General features: G+C 40.2%; 1 protein-coding gene and 1 non-coding gene across 3 annotated transcripts in view; both read left to right on the top strand.

Annotated features, from left to right (window-relative positions):
• MCC (MCC regulator of WNT signaling pathway) overlaps positions 1 to 22,676 on the top strand; it is a 542,131-nt gene that overhangs the window by 133,264 nt on the left and 386,191 nt on the right. For both annotated transcript variants that reach the window (XM_064275031.1, XM_064275022.1), the window contains exon 3: positions 16,170 to 16,381. In XM_064275031.1, coding sequence (XP_064131101.1) covers positions 16,170 to 16,381 — 212 coding nt within the window. The remainder of the gene's footprint in view (positions 1 to 16,169; positions 16,382 to 22,676) is intronic.
• On the top strand, positions 2,371 to 2,477 carry LOC111751873 (U6 spliceosomal RNA). Its single transcript, XR_002786933.1, has one exon. It is a non-coding gene; the product is annotated as a U6 spliceosomal RNA (small nuclear RNA).

Genomic DNA, 22,676 nt, shown 5'->3' with positions numbered 1-22,676 from the left:
AGAGCTTTAAAAGGGGGTAGGGAATAAAATACACAACAATAGTAGCATATCAATTGGGAGTAAGATATAGTTCAAGTTTTCTAAGGTCCTTATACTGTTCAAAGATGTGTAAAGGAACTAAAAAATTTTAGATTTTGATGTTAAGGATGCATGTTGTAATTTCTAGGGTAATCACTAAAATTACAAAAAGTTTAACTCTCAAACCTGTAGAGATAAAAAATGGAATGAGAAAAATATTCAAGAAGGCAAGAAAAATGGGAAAAAAGAAACAGGATAGGTAGATAGAAAGGAGGAAAAAAAGGAGATTGAAAAAATTAATCCCTGTATTAGTAATTCAATGAAATGCAAATAGATTAAACACTACAGTTAAATGACACAGTAAGAATGTATTTTAAAAATCTACCTATAGGCTGTTTACAAGGGATAAATCAAATCAAAGGGTACAAAAATATTAAAAGGAAAAGGATGGAAAAATATATTTTAGGTCTTCTTCACCAAAAGGAATCTGGGGTAATTATAATAGGAAACAAAATTGCTTTTAAGTTAAAAAGCATTGTTAGAAACAGCTTATTTCAAAATGGTAAAGGATTAAATTCACCAGAAAAATGTCACAATTTAAAATTTATTTATGCCTAATAAATGGCCTCAAAATATTTGAAGCAAAAATTGATACCTACAAGATAAAACAGCAGTCCACAATCATTTTGAAATATTTTAACACCTTTCTTATTAATTAATAGAACAAATGGATAAAAAAATAGTGAGGATCTATAAGATTTGAATGACCCAATTAATAAGCTTAACACAATGAACATACAAAACCCACTTCACCCAACAACTGCAAGATATACCTGCTTTTCAAATGTTCATGGAATATGTATAAAATGGGATCATCTGCAGGCCATAAAACAAGTCTCAAAAAATTAAAAAGAATTTGTCTTAGGCTGAGTTGTCTAGAGAAGCAAAACCAGTAAAGCGTATGAATATATGTATACAGAGAGAGATTTATATCAAGAAAACAGCTCACACAATCATAGAGGCTGAAACATCCCAAGTCACTGGTTCAGGATAGAGGCTTCTCTTGATTGACGTAGCCACAGGGACTGGCGAACTCAAGATTGGCAGGTTGGAGAGCAGGGCTCTTGCTCACAGGCTGTAAAGATCGACAGATCCCAAGGTTGGCAGGTAAGCTGCTAATTCAAGTTCCAAGAACCAGAGGTCAGACGAATAGGAGGCAGCTGCAGGATCCAGAGAGGGCAAAAGCAAGAACATCTACTTATATTCAGATGCAGGCTACACGCCCAAGGAAACTCCCTTTCAACTGATTGGCTACTCACAACGGATCCCATCATGGGAGTGATTACGTATAAACACTGAGAATCATGGCCCAGCACAATCTTAACCCACTTCACCCAACAACTGCAAGATATACCTTCTTTTCAAATATACATGGAATATTTATAAAAATTGATCATCTACAGGCCATAAAACAAGTCTCAAGAAATTAAAAGGGATTGAAATAACACAGACCATGTTTTGTAACACAGTGCAATGAAACCATTAATCAATAACATTGCCCAAACTCCATATACTAGGAAATTACGAAACATACTCTTAAATAGTCCATGAGTCAAAGAAGAAATTATGATGAAAATTTAAAAATAATTTGAGTTGAAAGAGTATGAAAATAGTGATTGAGATGCAACGCAAGCAGCACTTAGAGGAAATTCGATAGCTTTAAATGCATATATTAGAAAAGAAAAAAATGCTGAGCTGAGCCTCTATACCAAGAATTTAGAAAAAGAACAGCAAAATAAAGGATATAACAAAGAGCAAAAATTAATAAAATAGAAAGCAAGCACATAATATAGAGGTACAATAATGGCAAGCGATAGTTCTTTGAAAAGATTTTTGAAATTGATAACTTCATGGGAAGACTGCTAAAGTGAAAAAAGAATAACTTTTAGAGAGAAAAAAAAAGACTGTGTTCAAGGATTGATCTTTGAGTGGAAAAATTTACAGTCAAGTAGGCAACCCATTCCAACATGAAATTTAGGAAGGCTCTCAGGACCACAAACTTTTTCTGTACCATATTTGGAAAGTAAAGCCTCTGGGTGCTATTGATTATATGGCAATATCTGAGTTTCTCAGTTAGATATATACTAAAAAAAAATATATATATATACTAGGCTGGCTGAAAGTCAGGAGTGGGGCATTGGAGTCGAGATGGTGCCATCCAGCCAAGTCTACACTATTATTGGCAGGCTAGGTGGCCCAGTCAGGATTTATTATAACCAAAACCAGGAGTTAAAATAGGACATCACTACAGATGCTGTAGATGCAAACGACAACAACAAAAAACTATTAGGAGTGCTTGCTTTGGCAGCACATATACTAAAATTGGAACAATACAGAGAAAATTAGCATGGCCCCTGTGTAAGGATGACACGCAAATCTGTGAAACATTCCATATTTTTTACTAAGTTCAAAGTTTTTTTACATATAAATAAAAACTATGTAAAAACCACTAAAAAAAAAAACTATTATGAACAGCATTTTGCCAATACATTTTAAAGTTTAGAAGAAATAGACAAATTTCCAAAAAAATAACTTACTAAAACTGATTCATTAAGGATTATAAAATATGAATAATTCTATAACTATGAGTAAAATTAAAACTAATTTTTAAATTTTGCCTACAAAGAAAACTCTAGGCCCAGACAGAGCCATTGGGAAGGCCTACCTGTCAGTCAAAGAACAAATAATTCCAGTCTTGTACAGACTCATACATAACCTTAATACTGGAACATGGCAAGGACAGAATGAGAAGGGAAAACCATAAGCCAGTTTTACCCGTGAACATATATGCAAAAATCTTAAGCACAGTATTAAAACCAAAAGTCTGTTGTCTTCGAGTTGATTCCAACTCACAGCCACCCTGGAGGACAGAATGGAAGTGCCGCGTAGGGTTTCCTAGGCTGTAATCTTTACGGGAGCAGACTGCCATGTCCTTCTCCAGAGGAGCAGCTGGTGGGTTCGAACTGCCAGCGTTTTGGTTCACAGCTGAGTGCTTAGCTATTGCACTACCAGGGCTCCTTAACACAATATTAACAAACCAAAATTAGCAGTATATAAACAAGATATAATATATTTTGTCTATGTTGGGGTTTGACTCTGGAATACAAGCTTGGTTTAACATTAGAAAATTCATCACATTAAGGAAATAAGTGAAAGATACTAACTTTTAAGAAAGAATATTAAAATTCTACTTTTTGTTAAGAAACTGAATTAAGAATCATTTTTTTTATTCCTCTTTGTGTCCCCCCCCGCCCCCGCCCCGGTATTCTCCATTTTGATTAGGCTGATTTTCAGCCAGAAAGTACGATAAGCCTGATGAGCATGCCAACCAGAGGATGTGTGTGTCGCTTTTCACAGCAGAGAGCAGGCCCAGATTAGCACTATCCTCATTCACAGTCTGCCATTTATGGCAATTAAAAATGAGTGACTATCAAGAGCTTACTGAATACATGGCCCATTAATATGCCTTGTAAGAGAAAGACAAATTGATCCAAAATACAGTCTCTGCCTTCTATCCAAGGGAGACAAATCTTAAAAAAAAAAAAAAAAAATTTAAACTCATCTGGACTCATGTGGGTGTTACCCCTACTCCTAGCCGGTCTCAGGGGGTCTAAATGATCAAATTCTACCCTGTTCAAGTGAAACTCAATTAACACTTTTTTGCTCCATTGCCTCTTCATTTTAACACTCCCTAAACTCTCCTTTGAGTTCTTTAGCTCCGAATCACCCCTCTTATTTCCTTCTTATATCAAGTTTAAAGAAACCAAGATTATAAACTGCCAAATATTATTTTTAGTTTTTTTTAAAAAAGTTAAAGATGCCTGTTTCATCTGTGCTTTCATAATGAAATTATTAACTGCCAAAGAACAGGCACTTGGCCTTCGGTATTAAATTCAGTGAAGAATGGAACAATAGAATCTCAAGTTGGAGGAGAATTGTAAAGGCTGCTTATTCCAGCTGCCCCTTTGGTTGCCTCTGAAATACTTCCTGTTAAGTGTTCTCAAGCTTGCGCTTAAAAACATTAAGGATTGTCAAACCTACTTGTACACAGTGGGGCACTGAAAAATATCCACAAATGGTGATGCATTTCCTCATTTCTCTCTTTCTTGTCACCTATCAACAGTCTGGGTGGGGGGTAGATTTCAGAACACATCTTCTACTCTGTCCCCAGTGTTGCATTGAAATTCAGTACCTTGTCCCTAGATCAGACACACATGACATATATTCAAAGAGGATACTAATAGGCTCACTTCCTGAAGGTAGTCAAAGGCCAAAGAACTGACTTACATCCAGCCTTTGAGATAGTATTATTTACCTCCCCGTTAGTAGGACATGTGCTTTGAATTGCTTTTTGCCTTTTGTTTTCTCCCAGGAGAAGGATAGATAGGCTCTATTTATCTATCCTTTCCCGCCCAATTCTCCTTGTGACCACAGGCACAGATTTTAAGACAATTGGCCTGTGTTTGCAATGTAATTTGTGCTGAAGGAAGCTAGAGGCCCCCATGGGGATCAGGGTCCTGAATTTCATGCCAACCATTGACATTAATAAATGACTAAAGGCTCGTGTGGTGAATCTGTTGTGGGCTAAACGATTTACCACTGCTTCTGTTGATGTCATTATTTTATAGAAACAGTAATATTCTGTGAAAGGAAAGGCTGACACCTGGCAGCCAATTTGCTCAAATTCTCCCATGCTTCTTTCTCTCTGTGTAGTAGTTCTAAATTCAGAAAGGTAGCTGCTTCTAGTATTTTGAAAGGAATATTTCTGTCTTGCCGCTGAGGGTAAAACAGGCAATGTTGTCTAAACAACCCACATGACTAAAGCGCTGGGACTATCATAAAATACTATTACTATGGGTCTCAGGATGCCCTAAACACCATGTATTATTATCTGCCTGTAATGTGATGAGAGGCCCCAGCATTCAACGGAGGATGGAAAAGGAGCTGGAGATAAAACAAAACAGAGGAGCAGCTGTGGTAGTCTGATGAGTAAAGTATGCCTACTCTGCTTCCAAGTTGCTGCTGTTGCCGTTGGCCTTTGCAGATTTCCTCATAGCCCTGGCCACAAATTTTGGGAAGGCCAATTGTCCTCTAGAGATGAGAACTGACCAAGGAAATCGGAAAGCAAAGTCTATCAAACCCTATAACCAAAGACATTGACGTAGTAATGAAATAGTCCATACTCAGAGAAACCGTAACTTTGGCCCTGACCTAATTGACTATTTTATTGTCTTTATGACAAGATTTACAGCATGCTACGGCTGCTAACCAAAAGGTTAGCAGTTGAAATCCACCAGCCGTTCCTTGGAAACCCTATGGGGTCAGTTCTACTCTGTCCTATAGAATCGCTATGAGTTAGAATCAACTCGATGACGATGGGTTTTTTTGGTTTTATGACAAGATTAGGAGCCCTGGTAGTACAATGGTTAAGCACTCAACTGCTAACCAAAAGGTTGGCAGTTCGAACCCACCCAGCAGCTCCGTAAGAGAAAGACCTGGCAATCTGCTTCCATAAGAATTACAGCCTAGAAAACCCTACAGGGCAATTCTACTGTCACATGAGGTTGCTATGAGTCAAAATCGACTCAACAGCACACAACACACAACAACAACATGACAGTTTTAATATTAAATACAAAGCTTTTGGAAGAAATTTTAGGCACTGGTTAGGTGCCAAAGATTTTGTTTTTTAAGAATGAAAAATTGTAGTAGAAACTGGAAGAAAGTATATATTTTCCCCCATATACATGTACATATATATATATATGCTCCTCCCTGTAAAGTTGTCTAAAACGGACCCAAAGAAACAGAATTGTGATGTGTGACTAGATAATTGTTAACATTTGTTGATCATTTTCCATATGTGAGGGGTTGTCCTAAATGCTGTGCATATTTTAATCTTTTTTACTTTTCACAACACCCCTATGAAGTGCATGTTATTACCCATGTTTAAAGAAGAAGGAATTGAGGCTTACGTTAAACAACTTCCTTGAGGTCCTGTAGCTAGTAATGGTAACCCTTGATTTGACCCCAAGGGGTCTGATTACAAAACCCAGCCCTTAACCGCTCTGCTGTGCAAATGAGCAAGTTTCTAGAAAGTTAAGCTGAAAGAGGGTAAAATGTCCTCTTCTGAAAATGGTAAAAATAACTGTAGCTATTCATAGGCTGTGGTTAGGGCCAAATAAGATAACAAATGTAAAATGCTTAGAACAGTGCCAGGCCGCTAATGGGCTTTGAATAAATGTTAGCTATTATGATTTTTTTTTTTCTTTTTGATGGTTGCTAGTATCTTTAAAGTGAATTCTAGGTGCTCCAAATTCTTTGGCTTGCCTTATTCTCCTGGGAGTCTTGGCATGCTGGGAAGGTGGCACGGTGCCTCTCGTGAATGAGTACAGTAACTGCAGGCCTTGGAGCCGAACCCGGGTGGCACTTTGAAGATGGGATTAAAGCACTAGCGTGTAGCTGCCAAGTATCCAGCAGAGCAAGGATCTCAGTGATTGGCAGAATTTCTGTTTCAGCATTCTCCCTGAAAGCAGGGTTTTCCCAGTGCTGTATTTTATAAACTTGTCAAATTGCCACTTGTTTCCTGTGCTTTTCTGATAAAATAAATATCTGTGCTTTGCCATTTCCAAGCACTAGATATCCAGTTTTTTTTAAAAGTGCAGCTTCCTTCTTACCTCAGAGTTCCCTGTAGGAGTTGCAGTGGCAGAAATGATGGTCTCCTTTGATTCTGTGTGCACGGTGACCCCTGGGCTCTGGGAGGGCCTTGGCCTTTAGGACTTACAGGGATCCAGTGCATCAGTTTCCTAACTGGCCTAGGACTGCTCAGTGGCTATCTCGTCATCACTGCAAGTGAATGTCATTCCCCTCAGTAACCAAATTTAGGGGCAGTGGCGGTTCAGTGGTGGAATCTCACCTTCCATGAGGGAGACTCCGGTCCAATTCCCAGCCGATGTACCACATGCTCAGCCACCACGCATCTGTCACTGCTGTGTTGCTCTGACGCGGAACAGGCTCCAGCAGAACTTCCAGATTAAGATGGAGGAGGAAGAAAGGCCTAGCGAGCTGCTTCTGAAAATCAGCCACTGAAAACCCTATGGATCCCAGCAATCTGATCTGTAATCAACAATGGGGATGGCACAGGACCAGGTAGCCTTTTGTTCCATTTTACCTGAGGTCACCATAAATCGAGGGTTGACTCAACAATAGGTAACAACAACGGGAACAAAGTTTAATGGAGAATCTTCAGTAAAAACAGCATGCGTTCCCCAGTACAGGGAACCCTACCTGTTTATTATTCCCAGTTTAGACCAGTTGTTTTAGCTCTTTAGGAGCTATCATTTGAGGCAGCAGGGCAGGAGAGAGGTTAAGTTACAGTTTGAAAAGGTAATAGAAACAAGGAAAGGACAAACCCCCAAATCCGAATAAGGACTCTCTGACCTTTGGTAACGTGTCCCGGTTGGCACCCCTGAACTTGGCGCTTCTACTGTATTTCCTTTGATTCACCCACCTGATCTAGCTCTGTCTGCCTTTACCTAAGGTGAACTTGTTCAGCATTTATTTTTCCTAGTTTTTCAATTGTGGAAATATAGGCAAAAATAAGAATAAAGTTTTTTGGGGGGGGTCTGGCAGCTTCACTATTTTTTTTAGCATACTATTTACTTCTGTCTTTAATGTAAAAGCTGGGGGGAGTGGGGAACATATCTATACATGTTATGGACAGGGGCAGATGATCCAAAGGCAAGGTAAGCACAGTGCTTACCTTGCTTACTAGATCATCTGTGGTAAACAATTTCACTTTTTTTTTTTTTTTACCACATCAGAGATTTTGCTTCTGGTATGGCTGGCATCTGTCTCTCTCCCAACCCCACAGCACTCTCCTACCGTATCAAAGCCTCTTTTCAAATTTACAATCCTTGACGGGGCGGATGACCCAAAAACCCATATGAAAATTGTTCACTACGGATTAGTAAGTAAGTACAGGTAAGGCTGTGCTTATCTTGCTTATTGGATAATCCGCCCCTGGTTATGGATTAGAGCCCTAGTGGCTCAGTGGTTAAGAGCTACGGCTGCTAACCAAAAGTTCAGCAGTTCGAATCTACCAGCCGCTCCTTGGAAACCCTATAAGGTAGTTCTACTCTGTCCTATAGGGTTATGTGTCGGAATCACCTCGACAGCAATGGGTGGGTTATGGATTGAATTGTATCGTTCAAAAAGATATAATTGAAATCCTAACACCTGCACCAGTAAATGTGACCTGTTTGGGGAGATAGAAATTTTTCTTTGCAGATATTATTAGTTAAGTTAATGAAGTCCTACCGGAGTAGGATAGGTCCTAATCCCTTCTGAGGTCTTAGAAAAGGACAGACACAGAAAGAGTGTGGCACATGGAGAAGACAGATGCCAAGTGATGATGGAGACAGATGTGTCTCTAACCAGCGAAGGCACACCAAGGATTGCCAGCAGCCACCAGAAGCCAGGAGGGCAGCAGGGAACAGTTCCTCTCTCAAAGCCCCCAGAAGAAATCAACGGGCTGAGACTCTGATTTGTACATCTAACCTCTAAAAGCAGTGATCAAATAAATAAAATTAATTTCCATTCTTAAAAGTCACCTACTTTGTGGCATTTTGCTAGGGCAGTCTGTGTGTATGTTCATTTGCAGTTAACTTATAGCATGATTTCATATTGTGAAAATTAACAAAATTTGACAAAGGATCAGAATACTGACAGAATAAGAGTGTTGTAGGCAAATAACTTTTTCTGAATATTTTTCCGTGAAAGAATTGTAGCGCTGTTGCTACACTCTTCCTTTAACAGACCAAGAACAATGTCTGGCAATGACTCTGGATGTTGAATAGTAATAATATTCAGGACATGTGGTTGATCATAGTGTAAAAAAGGAAATAGAACAACAGCAACAACAACAACAAAAAAATCAGATGTTATCATTTGAAAGAATGTGAAAATCTAACCAAAATTAAACTCTGACATTTCACTCATGTGTTTGACAAATATTTTCAGTTTTCCCTCTTCGGGACACATGGTAAGATTGCATGGCCTGGATCTCCTCATGGTTTGATCAGGCCGTAGGACAAGGTGTGGCCAATGAGTTATGAGCAGTGTGAGTCACTTTTGTGCCACAGCAGCTAGTTGCCACCGTGGTACCCTCCAGAGCACTTTTCCTGTTAGCACAACAACTGATGACCCTGAGTGACCACCGTGAACGGAGCCGTCAGCTGATCTTCAAGCTGTAGTGTGAGGAGGAAAGAGCCATTGAGATTTGGGGGCTTTTTGTTACTGCACCATAACCTAGCTCATCTTAATCAATGGGACTATATTAGTGAACTACAAGTATTATCTCCCAATAGACAATGGAATAATGGTAAGCTTATATGGGGGAAAAGCCAAAACTGAACCCATTGCCTTTGTGTCAATTCCTACAGTGACCCTATAGGACAGGGTAGAACTGACCCCATAGGGTTCCCAGGCTGTAAATCTTTACAGAAGCAGACTGCCACATCTTTCTTCTGTGGAGAGGCTAGGGGGCTTAACCCCCAATCTTTCATTTAGCACCAAGTACTTACCGAACACATAAATGCTGTGCCACCAGGGCTCCCTACTAGTACCTAAAAGTGACTTTGTCAGTTGTGTAAAGAGATTATTTCTTCATACTATTCCTGAGGGAAAAAAATGACTTAAGAATTTTCAACTTGTCCAGCTTAGTTATTGTAGAAAACAATCTTGTGCATATGGTAAGTAAAAGAAGAAAAAATCACTCCATGGCTCAAGTGCCTCATACACTTTGCTGAGTGACCAGTATGGACAGTTGTAGTGGCTGTTATCATATGTGGACTGACCAAAGTTAAGAATTCTAGGGGTGACTCTCCAGGCCAGACAGAATATTTAAGGGACCTTTAATAGGATGTCAATTCTATATGGGTTTAAAAATGCCCATGAATATCTGTGAGATCACTTAATGTCTAATTATTATTAGGCAATATGTTTTTGTAAGCCTGCAAATAAAAAGAAAACTTCACATTTGGATAGTAATGACGGAAGGACCATGTAGAAAAATGTTTAAACTTTATAATCTTTATTTTTTTTCATTTTCACAATTACCTTTTGTGGTAATTACTATTATTCTTCTCATTTTACCAGTTTGTCCAAGATGATGTAGTTGCTAGGGCACAGCTGGGACCCAAACACAGAAAGCCTAAAGCCAAAGCTAGTGCTCATGACCCCAGGCTTTTTACTTCCTGTGTGAATGTGATAAGAGTGCTATAAGAATTCGTGTATTCGTTTTCTAGGGTTTCCATAACAAATTACCACAAATTTAGGGGCTTAAAGCAAGAGAAATCTATTCTGTCACAGTTCAGAGGGCCAGAAGTCTAAATTAAGGTGTCGGCAGGGCTACGCTCCCTCTGAAGGTTCTAGGGAGAATTCTCCCTGCCCTCTTTCAGCCTCGGGGGACTCCTGGAGTTCCTTGGTTTGTAGCAGCTTGACTCCAATCTCCGCCACTGTCTCCACGTGGTCTTCTTCCCTGTGTGTATCTTTGTGTGTCCTCTCCGCTTCTTATAAAGACACCAGTCATTGGGCTTAGGGTCCACCTTAATCCAGTATGAATTTAGCTTAACTAATTACATCTGAAAAGACCCTATTTCCAAATAAGGTCACATTCTGAGGTTCCAGGTGGACATGAATTTGGAGGGGGCATTATTCAACCCACTGAAGGTCCCCAAGTAGCACAGTTTGCCCTTGACTGCTAACCTAAAGGTTGGCAGTTCAAACCCACCCAGCCATGTGGCAGAAGGAAGTCCTGGAGATCTACTTCAGTAAAGATTACAGTCAAGAAAACCCTATGGAGCAGCTCTCCTCTGTAACACATAGGGTTGCCATGAGTTGGCATCAACTCAACAGCAATTGGTTTGGTTTTTGTGGGGCTTTTTTTTTTTTTTTTTTTTGGTATTCAACTTACTAGAGCTTATACCAAAGGTTTTGTCATTTGTTTAAGAGCTTAGGGAGACTGAGACCTGAGCCAGGCAAAGAATGTGGAAAAGAGCATTTCAAGCACAGGAATAACAAGTGAAGGCCTGGTCCTTAAAAGTACTTGTCATGTTAGAGATGCTGAAAGAAGGCCATCCTGGCTAGAACCTAGTGAGTAAGAGAGACAGAACAGTTATGGTGTCCACATTAAGAAAAGAACAGCCATGCTTTTTTTTTTTTTTTTATCTCCCAGAGATGAGCAGGTTTTTATGAAGAGATGTGTTACAAGAGAATTCATGAGACCACTGACCCAATGTGCAGATACCAAGCAAAACTTAAATCGTACTGGAATTACATACTTAATATATCTCTCACTTAATATATTTTTAAAAGAGAAATATTAAGCAGAACTAGGAGATTTTTAACCTGGTGGTATATTTACAAACTTTCTTCTAGTGAAGAATAATTTGGGAAATAGCTTTCCTGTTAATGCACAATACAGATTCTGGAGAAGATAAAAGAACTCTTTCCTCACTTTTCACCACCAAAAACCAAGTCCATTGCCACCCAGTCAATTCCAACTCATAACAACCCTATAGGACTGAGTAGAACTGCCCCATAGAGTTTCCAAGGAGAGCCTAGTGGATTTGAACTGCCAACCTTTTGGTTATCGGCCGAGCTCTTAACAACTGTGCCACCAGGGTTTCCACCTTTCACCACAGATTTAATAAAAGAGATATTTGAAACCCATAAGCCCCATCTCCCACTGCCTCCCATTGCTGCTGCAGGAAAAAAAAAAAATTTTTTTTGAATGCTTCAGAAAAGTCATAGAACCAATTCTACCCTTCCACCAGACAGTGAGTTCTTAAAGCAGGAATTTTGTCTTGGCTTTGAATTGATACTTCTGCTATCTCTGATAGTATCAAGTACTTAGTGAGTAGTCAAGATCTGTTGGGAGTCAATCACAAAAGGACAAATATTGTATGACCTCACTTAAATTAAAAAAAAAAAAAAGGCAAACGTACAGACACCAAAGTTTCTTAGTTGTTATCAGGAGTGGGAGGGAGGGGGGAAGGGGAGCTATTGTTTATGGAGTACTGAGTTTCAGTTTACAGTGATAGAAAAATCACATTGATTAAGGGTAGGGTTATACAACCGATTATTGTAATTGCTGTCATTAAGTTGTATACATGTAAAAAGTTGAATTAGCAAAAGTGATATAATAAACGTATTTACAACAATGACAAAAAAGCAGTCTTACATATAACTGCATAGGATTTGGTTCCTTGGTTTAGAGGTTTAGCGTCATGGTTTCATGGGACATCCCAGTTAATTGGCCTGTAACGTGTTGAGTGCTTCTGTTCTACCTCCTAGTTTGTTGCATAGTGCCTGGGGTCTTGAAAGCTTGCAAGTGGCCATCTAAGTCACAGCAGTTGGCTTCTCTTCACCTGGAACAACAGAGGAAAAATGAGTCAGGAATAAGAGGAGGAAATGGAATGTGTGGCTAAATGCCTCCATGAACAACTGCCCCCTTTGCCATCAGATCAGAAGAACTGGATGATGCCCAGCTACCATTGCTGGATATTTTGATCAAAGAGTCTGTAGGAGAATCTTTGTTCAAAAGGGGGGAAATGTAGGACAGAATTTCAAATTTTAATGGACTTCCAGACTTTCTGGAGCCATGGAACCTGGATAGACCCTTGAAACTGTTGCCTTGAGATAGTCTTTAAATCTTAAACCAAAAATATCCTCTGAAGTCTTTTTTTTGTGTGTGTGCTTTAGATGAAAGTTTATGGAGCAATTAATACCCATATTGTTTTGTGACATTGGTTACCAACCCCGTGACATGTCATCACTCCTCCCTTCTCAACCTTTTTGGGAACAACCCATTTCCATTTGTCCAGCTTTCCCATCCTCTTCTGCCTTCTCGTCCTTGCCCTTGGGCTGGTGTGCCCCTTTTGTCTGGTATACATGGTTGAGCTATGTGTATTATCGTTTGTTTTATGGCTCTGTCTAATCTTTGGCTGAAGGGTGAACCTCAGGAGTGACTTCAGTACTGAGTTAAAGACTAGATAGGAACCTTAGGGGGCAGTGAGTTTATGTTAATGGGGAAGGAACAACTCAGAAAAGGAGGGTAAGAATGGTTGCACAAATAGAAGAATGTAATCAATGTCACTGGATTGTACATGTAGAAATGGTTGAATCAGTGTATGTTTGCAGCATATATTCTCAACAACAACATGAATAAGTAAATAAAATTTTAAAAAAGAAAAGAAGATCTGTTGGAGGGCAGGCGGAAGGGGTTGGGGGAGGGAGAAACAGAGCGGAAAAAGAAAAAAGGGAATATCTTCAGCTTTCTTTCCTGAAGCACTGGAACCACTTTGAGGTTAGCAAAGGAGTAAACAGAGGATGGCAAGAGGCTGAGTATGAGCCTAAAACCATTAGGTGCCATCATGCCTCAAAGAGCAAAACCAAGATGGTTCCAGACCTACATTTTTGAAGTTTTTCAGTGAAATCATCCTAATTAAATGACTTAGATTTTTGCCTCAGGAATGTTGGTGTTTATCCAGGAAAATCTGATGTGGAGACAGACTGAGAGAGGGTAATTTAATACAGCCTACTCCCCTTTTTTATGAGTCGGAATCGACTCGACGGCACTGGGTTTTTTACTCCCCTTTTTATGGTCCATCTATGTGGATGCTAATATGATTGACTTGGCTCCTTAGCAGAGGATCTGTGTTGCTCAGCATCACTTCAGCAGAAATTGCTGCGGTAAGAGTATAAGGGCCTTTTGATCTTCCGGATGAATGTGGAGCTTGGCTAAACCAGTTGCATGACTCTGCCAGAAACTGGGTTTGGGTCTGTTAATACAGCAAAATAAATTTCAAGTGAAGCTTCCTTCGTGTGTCTTATCCCAGGACTATTGTATTTTATTATCTGAAAATGAGGCTCCCTGTGTGCATAAAGAAAAAGTTTAAGTGTATAATTTATTTTGATCTTAAAAAGTAATTTCCATGTTGCTTTTCCAGGCTAAAAAGTGGAACTCTGGGCTACTACAACCATGGATAAATCAGTCATCCATTCAATAAATGTTTATTAATATGCCTGATATGTTACAGGCAGTGTGCAAGGTGCTGGGGATACTGTGGCAAAATAAAAGGCAAGGATCCAACCCTGTGTTTATTTGTCTTTTATATGAGATAGAGGTCATCCATGATTCAACCCAGTGTTGGAGGATCCGTTTTTCTACCTAACCTTAGTCTGTCTTCTTGCCACGTGGAGCCAGAGCCAGGACTGAGAACGTGGGGCAGCTAGCTAGGTAACAGAGCACTCAGAGGAACAAGGGGAGGGAGGGATGGAATTTGCAGTCTCTCTTGAAGGAAGCAAAACTTCCCTTGCAATACCATTGATAGACTTCAACTTTGAAATGAATTTTGAGCATTTGTAACAGAATGGAAGAATTGTCTGCTTCGATGCAAAGACATGTCACCCCAGCTATACAGCGTTGTGACAGCATTGGGTCAGACTGACTGAGGAAGATGAGCAAAGCACGGACAGTAGACGGAAACATCTGAAGTGCTTGATTAAATTCACCAAGACCTAATATGGGGAGATTGGACATTCATGTCAGAACTTCACATCATTTATAGCTTCCTATATGGAATTATACTAAAGAAAATTGTAATCTCTGTATGTCCACATTTTATAGCACAAATTTAATCACTTTAATGAGTTCTCTTGTCTGTCATTAAAAGTCATGTATTAATGTTCCACCAGAATGAAAACTCCGTGAGCCGGGACCACAGCCACATTTATAATCCTCACGGCAGTATCCTCAGTACCTGGCTATGTGTAGATCTTTGTCTTGTTTTCTGGCTGCCCTGAACCTTTTAAACACCCTTTCTATGTTTGGAAAGCTTCTCACCTTACAAATTCTACCTTCCCAAAGTAAGGGCCAGAAAACTAAATTTCTCAGCCTTCCTTGTAGCTAGGGCAAAGGCATGTGAGTCAGGCTCCACCAATCAGATGAACCTACAAGGGCTTCTGTTTGGAAGTGGGCAACATGTGGAAGCAGGCTTTACCTCCAATTCAGAAAAACTAGATTTTTCTAGCAAGGCTGACCACCGAGCATCCAGCTTTCTCTTCCAGTTAGCTTCCCATGAGCATTTCCCACCCCTCTCCAGGTGGCTGAGTTAGGTACCTCTCCTCTAGGTATCCTATTTCTGTGTACTTTCCCATTGCATTGTAATTATTAGTAATTTTTATTAAATTCTAGTCTGCTTTAATAATCAAGGTAATAGTAGCTGTTCTTACAAACAAACCAACAATCTATGGTGAATCAAACATTCTAGAAGTTTCTTTCCTATAGTGAAGGAAATCAAAACAGGAGATTCAGGATCAGCAGACAGCTTTCCTGCAAGAGGTGATTCAGGGAACAGACTTTTTCCATCTTGTGGCTCAGCTCTCCTTACTACATGTCTTCAAGGGTGCCATGCTCATCTGAACCAAGCCAGAAGGCCAAGGGCTTGGATGGTTTTGTAGAGTTTTTATGACCCAGACCAGGAAGTGATGATGATTACTTCTGTTCACATTCTATTGCCCAGAACTCAACCAAATGGCCACACCTAACTGGAAAATACCGTATAGCTTCCTCTAACTTTCTCCAGAGTAAATCAATACTAGAAAATCATGACCAAGTGCCACGTCTTAATTCTATCCTCTCTCTTGCTTCCTTCTTACTCAGTTGTAAAAAGAGATCACTAGGAAGAAGATTAATAATACAGTTCCTACCCTGTGTAAATCAGAGACAGATGCGTCTTTGATCTGGATTTCCTTTTCTTGCCTCTCCAGTGCTTTTTTTTTAAAAGCATTTCTGTTTGGGGGCTGTATATTCATTGGATAGTTATTTCTGAATGCTTTGCTAAAACTGCTTTTATCTACAGACTCCGCATGTGTCAACTTGAGAAGGAAAGTGCTTAGAAGGCAGCCTGGGCACCATATGTGTTCTGACATGCTGGCACATGGAAGGGTTAAGCGGTTCCAAATCATTGCCTATTGACCACCCACAGGCTAACGAAGGAAATGTCTTTCTATTTTCCTGGACCTAGGTGCCTTGTCAGCGGCCAGGGAGAGCTGGGAATACGACTCAGGTGCCAGGGACCTCCAGAGCCCAGACTTGCAGAGCCAGCCTGCCCTGCAGAAGCTGCTGGAGTGCAGTGGGAATGCTCTGCATCAGCGGGCTGCTCTCCACAAACTGCTCACACAGCCTCCGTGTTTTAGCAGCTCTGTAGGAGGAAGCTATCTGGAGCTGGCCAACACGGTGAGTACTTTTTGGTTTGTAGAATACATCTTTAAGCCTGTCTGTATTCCAATACGAGTATTTTTATTTTGGACTCCAGGGGACATATCCGATTATCGTCTTTTTCATTGAGCTGAACATTGTACCACTTCTAGCACTGCCAGTAATGTTAAGTGCTCCAAAGCTGCTAGTGTGACTAGGGACTTCACTCTCATCACTAAGGCCAGGTGGACTCCAAAACGATGTGTGATTACCAGTAAGTGAGTAACTTGTACAGAGTTAATTACTAAACTGGGTATCTACAAAGTCTATTCCTTAACTAGAATTCTTCTGTGGTACCAGATATTACGAATTAATAGGATATACTCCTTTCTGCTCCTTAATTTGGACTTTACTGGTTTAAAAAACAGAGAGAGGAAAATATTTCAATCATAATTTGATTATTGTTACAATATGTACACACTTGAAATTGTTATACCCTGTGTAGTAAAACCTGTGACAGCCAGAACGCAACGGGACTGCCTTCTTTTTCTGAGTCTTGCAAGCTTTCTGCCTTTGATAAGGTGCAGTCTCACTACTTTTGTATCACTCATTTTAGTGGAAAATATTTGCATTTTCCTTTTCTCAGCACTTTCTGCCTTACACAGTTTACGGCTTTCGCAGGTTTTACTGTATGTCTATAAAATGCTTATGAAAAAACACATAAATAATTAAATGATTGTTCACTGGAACACACTGAATAAATATTTTAAAAGCTTTAGCTCCAATGTTTTGCACACTCACTTATGATGATCCCTAGGCAAGAAGTGGATCATAAATGCAGTGCAGGGACTGAAGTCCTGTGGCATTGATTATATCACTTATTCTAATTCTTACTGAATTGAAAATACAAAACTTAAAACTACCAGTTAAGTTTGCAGACTTTTAATAATTGTTCTTGTACCCTGTGGTAGAGTGCATTTTTTACTTCAGTTCTTCACCCCTTTCTATATATATCCTCACAATTTGTTGTATGGCTTTGGAGTCCTCCCATAAAGGCGGAGTGTATTTTTCTGTCAGACCTGCAAGAAATAACAAACGACTGTTGTTTTAACCATTGTGCTTAGGGTGGTTTGTTTCCATAGTAATAATGGACTTAGGGTTTTCTCACGGATGTCCATGGAGGCCAGCCTGAGAAATTTCCCTTCTAGGTGGCCCAAGCAAACAAATAGCTTCTGTAAACTGAACATTTGGACAATCTCTTTACTTCTATGATCACAGTAAAAATAACTTATGTTCCTTCTAAAACAAAGTCTGAACTGATAAAACGTAAGTTCTGTTTTTTTTTTTTTTTTTTCTAAATAGCTATTAAGAGCAGTCCATGTCCAGTTAGAAGACAGAAGCACAGTAATTCACACAGGGAAAATTTAATGGAAAGAATTATTAACTAGCAGCAGGGATGATTTACTAAGGGGTAAAGAAAATTCTAAAGAATACAGAAATAGCACATATAGGGAACTGCCACTACTTTTAGGACTAAGTGTACCAAAGGAAGGAACGAATTTAAAAGAAATTCAAACCTCATTGGAGAGAGTGTGGCCCACTGGATGGTGGAGAAGTTCCCTGAGATGCTATAGGCCAAGGCTGGCAAGCAGGAAACGACCACCAGCTTGCTGGGATAACACCCTCGGGACATCTGCAAGATTCACTGGTGCCCAAGGGAGTACCAACAGAATTCACTAGGAAGCTGCTCGTTGCGGTGGTGGCAAAACCCTCTGAGATGTCCTTCACAGGGGTATCACTGAAGCTTACTAGAAGCGAGCACCACTGGGTGTCCTGCACACTGCTGTCCTCCACCTACCATAAGAACAAGCAAAGAAGAATTCAAGAGAACCAGGAAGAGAATTCTTCCTCCTTCAGGATCCCTTCAGCATCCTCTATTGACAAAGGAGAAATGTTAACAGGTTCTACCTTCAGTATCTCAAAGCAGGTCAAAGAAGGTAACTTTGGAGATGAGAGACAATAAATTGATAACTGACACAGGCATTTTTAGTATTGAGAAGCTTCTAGAAGCTTCTTACACAGGTTTTTACCCTTCTAATCTTCCCTTTTCTCCTACTACCAAATATTTATCTTCTCTTTCTACCTAAGACAGTGGATACCATGGCTCTGAGGCTTAACACACTGTTTAAAACCCAAAGGCAGCAAGATGATATTATACATAGAAGCTGGTCACTGTCAGAGTTTAATCAGAGAAGCAGAACAGCTACGTGTGATAGATACAGAATAAGGGGTTTATTATGAGGATTAGCCTTACACAAATGTGGGAACTGGTGGAGCAGTCTATGCAGGTTGTTGCTTCTGCATCTAGTGTTGATTCTGAAGTTACTATAGCCCTGTCAGACCAGCAACTGAGAAGGAAAACTGGATGTAGATGATAGCAAAAACAAACTGGTACCCATGAGGACAAATTGGAACTCACTTCTGTCTCTTGGCCAACCTGGATGCTGTGGGTGACCTGTAGGAGAAGCTGGCACGCTTCGTCACAGAGCTGCTCATGTACACAGCCCAGAACTCAGAGAAGCTGAAGGAGTAGATCTGGTGGGAGCTGGAGTTGCTCCATGCCCAGGTGCTGCCCCACACCAAGTAGGTAAGCCAGCAGACCAGGAACAGCATGTGTGAGCTGCTGCATGGCTTGGTACCTTGTACCAGCTATCAGTGCATAAAATGTATGATTTCTTCACTTCTACCTTCTAGATTTCGAACAGAATGTCTCTCGTGGCCATACAGAGCCATGCAGGGGAGAGAATTCTGGGAAACATTGTTCCAGCTGAGCTAAACTGATATAGTACCAAGCCACCACAGAGCTGCAATGAAACTGCCATGGCAACTTGAACCTCATTCATAAAGCTATCAGCAAAGCAATATAAGCTACATTAGGAGTTTTGTGAAGAGAAGATGCAGTGGGAAAGCTGCAATGCCTGTTCTCTGATGGATTTTTCTCTCCATAGATGGGAATTACCAGGGAAGACTGCAAGTCTAAATTGTAATGTGACAGATTATGAGTAGCGACATACTTAAGCATTCTGAAACATTAAAAAATAACCACTCAATACATGGAAGGTCAGCTCAACTGGACTGGACCAAAAGCAAAGAAGTTTCCAGGATAAACTGAATGCTTCAAAGGTCAGCAGAGCAAGGGTGGGGGCTTGGGGACCATGGTTTAAGGGAACTTCTAAGTCAATTGGCAAAATAACTCTATTATGAAAACATTCTGCATCCCACTTTGAAATGTGGCGTCTGGGGTCTTAAATGCTAACAAGCGGCCATCTAAGATGCATCAATTGGTCTCAACCCACCTGGATCAAAGGAGAATGAAGAACACCAAGGTCACACGATAACTATGAGCCCAAGAGACAGAAAGGGCCACATGAACCAGAGACCTACATCATCCTGAGACCAGAAGAACTAGTTGGTGCCCGGCCACAATCGATGACTGCCCTGACAGGGAGCACAACAGAGAACCCCTGAGGGAACAGGAGATCAGTGGGATGTAGACCCCAAATTCTCACAAAAGGACCATACTTAATGGTCTGACTGAGACTAGAGGAATCCCGGCTGTCATGGTCCCCAAACCTTCTGTTGGCCCAGGACAGGAACCATTCCCGAAGACAACTCATCAGACATGAAAGGGACTGGACAGTGGGTAGGAGAGAGATGCTGATGAAGAGTGAGCTAATTATATCAGGTGGACACTTGAGACTGTGTTGGCATCTCCTGTCTGGAGGGGGGATGGGAGGATAGAGAGAGTTGGAAGCTGGCAAAATTGTCACGAAAGGAGAGACTGGAAGGGCTGACTCATTAGGGGGAGAGCAAGTGGGAGTACAGAGTAAGGTGTATGTAAACTTGTATGTGACAGTCTGACTTGATTTGTAAACGTTCACTTGAAGCTCAATAAAAGTTAATAAAAAATAAATGAATAACCAAAGTTTATTATCTAGATACAGGACTGAAAGAGTCCTGAACAAAAATGTCAAGTTCTAGGTAGATTCTTTCAGACATGCTGCTTGTTTAACTTTAACCTTTTATTAATAAAAGTATTAATTAATTGATGTTGTTTAAAATTAATTATACCTTGAAAGTAGCCGCGGACAAGACATCAAATACTCCAACCACTACAGAAAGTTGGTGAGAAGTAAAAATCACCGTTTGTCTCCCCCAGCTCCTAGCCCTGTCTTCCTTCATTTAAAACGTCTTCACCAATTTGTTATGTAGCTTGACTTTCTCTTAATATTAGAGAATTTTCCAATTCTCCTTTTGTAGTGTTAAGGTGCTATGATCTTTAAAGCAATTTGCCAAGTTCGGGATTCTGAGACAGAAACCTTTTGTCAAGAGGATGTATCCTGGTTTGGTAGTCAGGGCAAGGCTGCTTATTCTGCTAACACCCCCTTCTGGGCATTGTGCAGAACTGAAAAAGAAGAAATTCTTTAGCACAGGACATGCTTATCACCCTTTAGAGTTTCAGGGAATTGAAACAATGCAAATAAAATACTGGATTATTGAGGAAGAGGCTAGGAAGGGCCTAGAATATCTTCTCCAGCTTTGTTCAAACAAACCAAAATAAGTTGATAAAAAAATTCAAAATCTTGAATTGTCACTTCCAAATGATTGAAACAGAAATAAAAGTAGGTAAATAAAATAAAACAAAACCCAATGCTGTCAAGTCAATTCTGACTCATACTGACCCTACAGGACAGAGTAGAACTGCCTCCACAGGGTTTCTAAGGAGTGGCTAGTGGATTCGAACTGCCAGTTTTTTGGTTAGCAGCTGAATGCTTAACCACTGCACCACCATGGCTCCGAATAAATAAATACACCTTGGTTACACACAGAGAAGAATATATTTGGCTTTGTGTTGTTAGTTGTCTAAAATACCAGCTATCTGTGAGGAAATGCCCTGTTTTACGTGAGTTTTTCCCTAACATTTCAAGTGATGACATTGTAAGCACAGCCTGTGTCATTTCCAGGCAGATAAAGAGTCATGTCTGCATTCTGCATTCTGCTGCACAGTGCTATCTTCCTGTAAAATCCTTTGGACAATCTGGTTTCAAATTTTCCCATTTGAAAATTTACATTTTTGCTTATAGTTTTTTTGCAAAGTTAATTCACATTTTCAACGAGAGAAAAAAGATAGTTGTGAGTTGTACAATTAAAATGAAGTGAATTTAAAAACTGAAATGGCAGGTTTTGCTACTTTGTTTATCTAACAGCTATCACAAACTCCAAGCAACTTCTTTCCTTAGGCCGATTACAACATCTTGGCATTGGAAGTTGATTTACAATTGTATCTACATCCGAACTCCCTGAGGGACCAAATTACTGGGCTAAGGGCTAGGGATCCTGGTCTCGGGGGAACATCTAGCTCAAATGGCATAACATAGTTTACAAAGAAAATGTTCTACATCCTACTTTGGTGAGTATCGTCTGGGGACTTAAAAGCTTGTGAGCAGTCATCTATCGTCTGGGGACTTAAAAGCTTGTGAGCAGTCATCTAAGATACTCCTCTTGTTCCAACCCGTATGGAGCAAGGGAGAATGAAGAAAACCAAAGACACAAGGGAAAGATTAGTCCAAAGGACTAATGGACCACAACTACCACAGCCTCCCTGCATCTGCCAGTTTGTCATACTGTGGGGGCTTGTGTGTTGCTGTGATGCTAGAAGCTATACCATCGGTATTGAAATACCAGCAGAGTCACCCATGGCAGACATGTTTCAGTTGAGCTTCCAGACTAAGACAGACAAGAAGGACCCCGCAGTATACTTCTAAAAAGAATTATCCGGTGAAAACCTTATGAATAGCAGCAGAACATTGTCTGATATAGTGCCAGAAGATGAGCCCCTCAGATTGGAAGGCAGTCAAAATACAACTGGGGAAGAGCTGCCTCCTCAAAGTAGAGTTGACATTAATGATGTAGATGGAGTCAAGCTTCCGCGACCTTCATTCGCTGATGTGGCACGACTCAAAATAAGAAGAAACAACTGCAAATATCCACTAATAATCAGAACATGGAATGTACAAAGTATCATTCTAGGAAAATTGGAAATCGTCAAAAATGAAATGGAATGCATAAACATCAACATCCTAGGCATTAGTAACCCGAAATGGACTGGTATTGGCCATTTTGAATCAGACAATCATATGGTCTGTTATGCCAAGAATGACAAATTGGAAAGGAATGGCATTGCATTCATCGTCAAAAAGAACATTTCAAGATCTGTCCTGAAGTACAGCACTGTCAGTGATAGGATAATATACATACGCCTACAAGGAAGACC

This window comes from Loxodonta africana, chromosome 2 (genome assembly GCF_030014295.1).
Source record: "Loxodonta africana isolate mLoxAfr1 chromosome 2, mLoxAfr1.hap2, whole genome shotgun sequence".
Lineage (NCBI taxonomy): Eukaryota > Metazoa > Chordata > Mammalia > Proboscidea > Elephantidae > Loxodonta > Loxodonta africana.
This window is presented reverse-complemented; position numbering and strand designations above follow the sequence as displayed.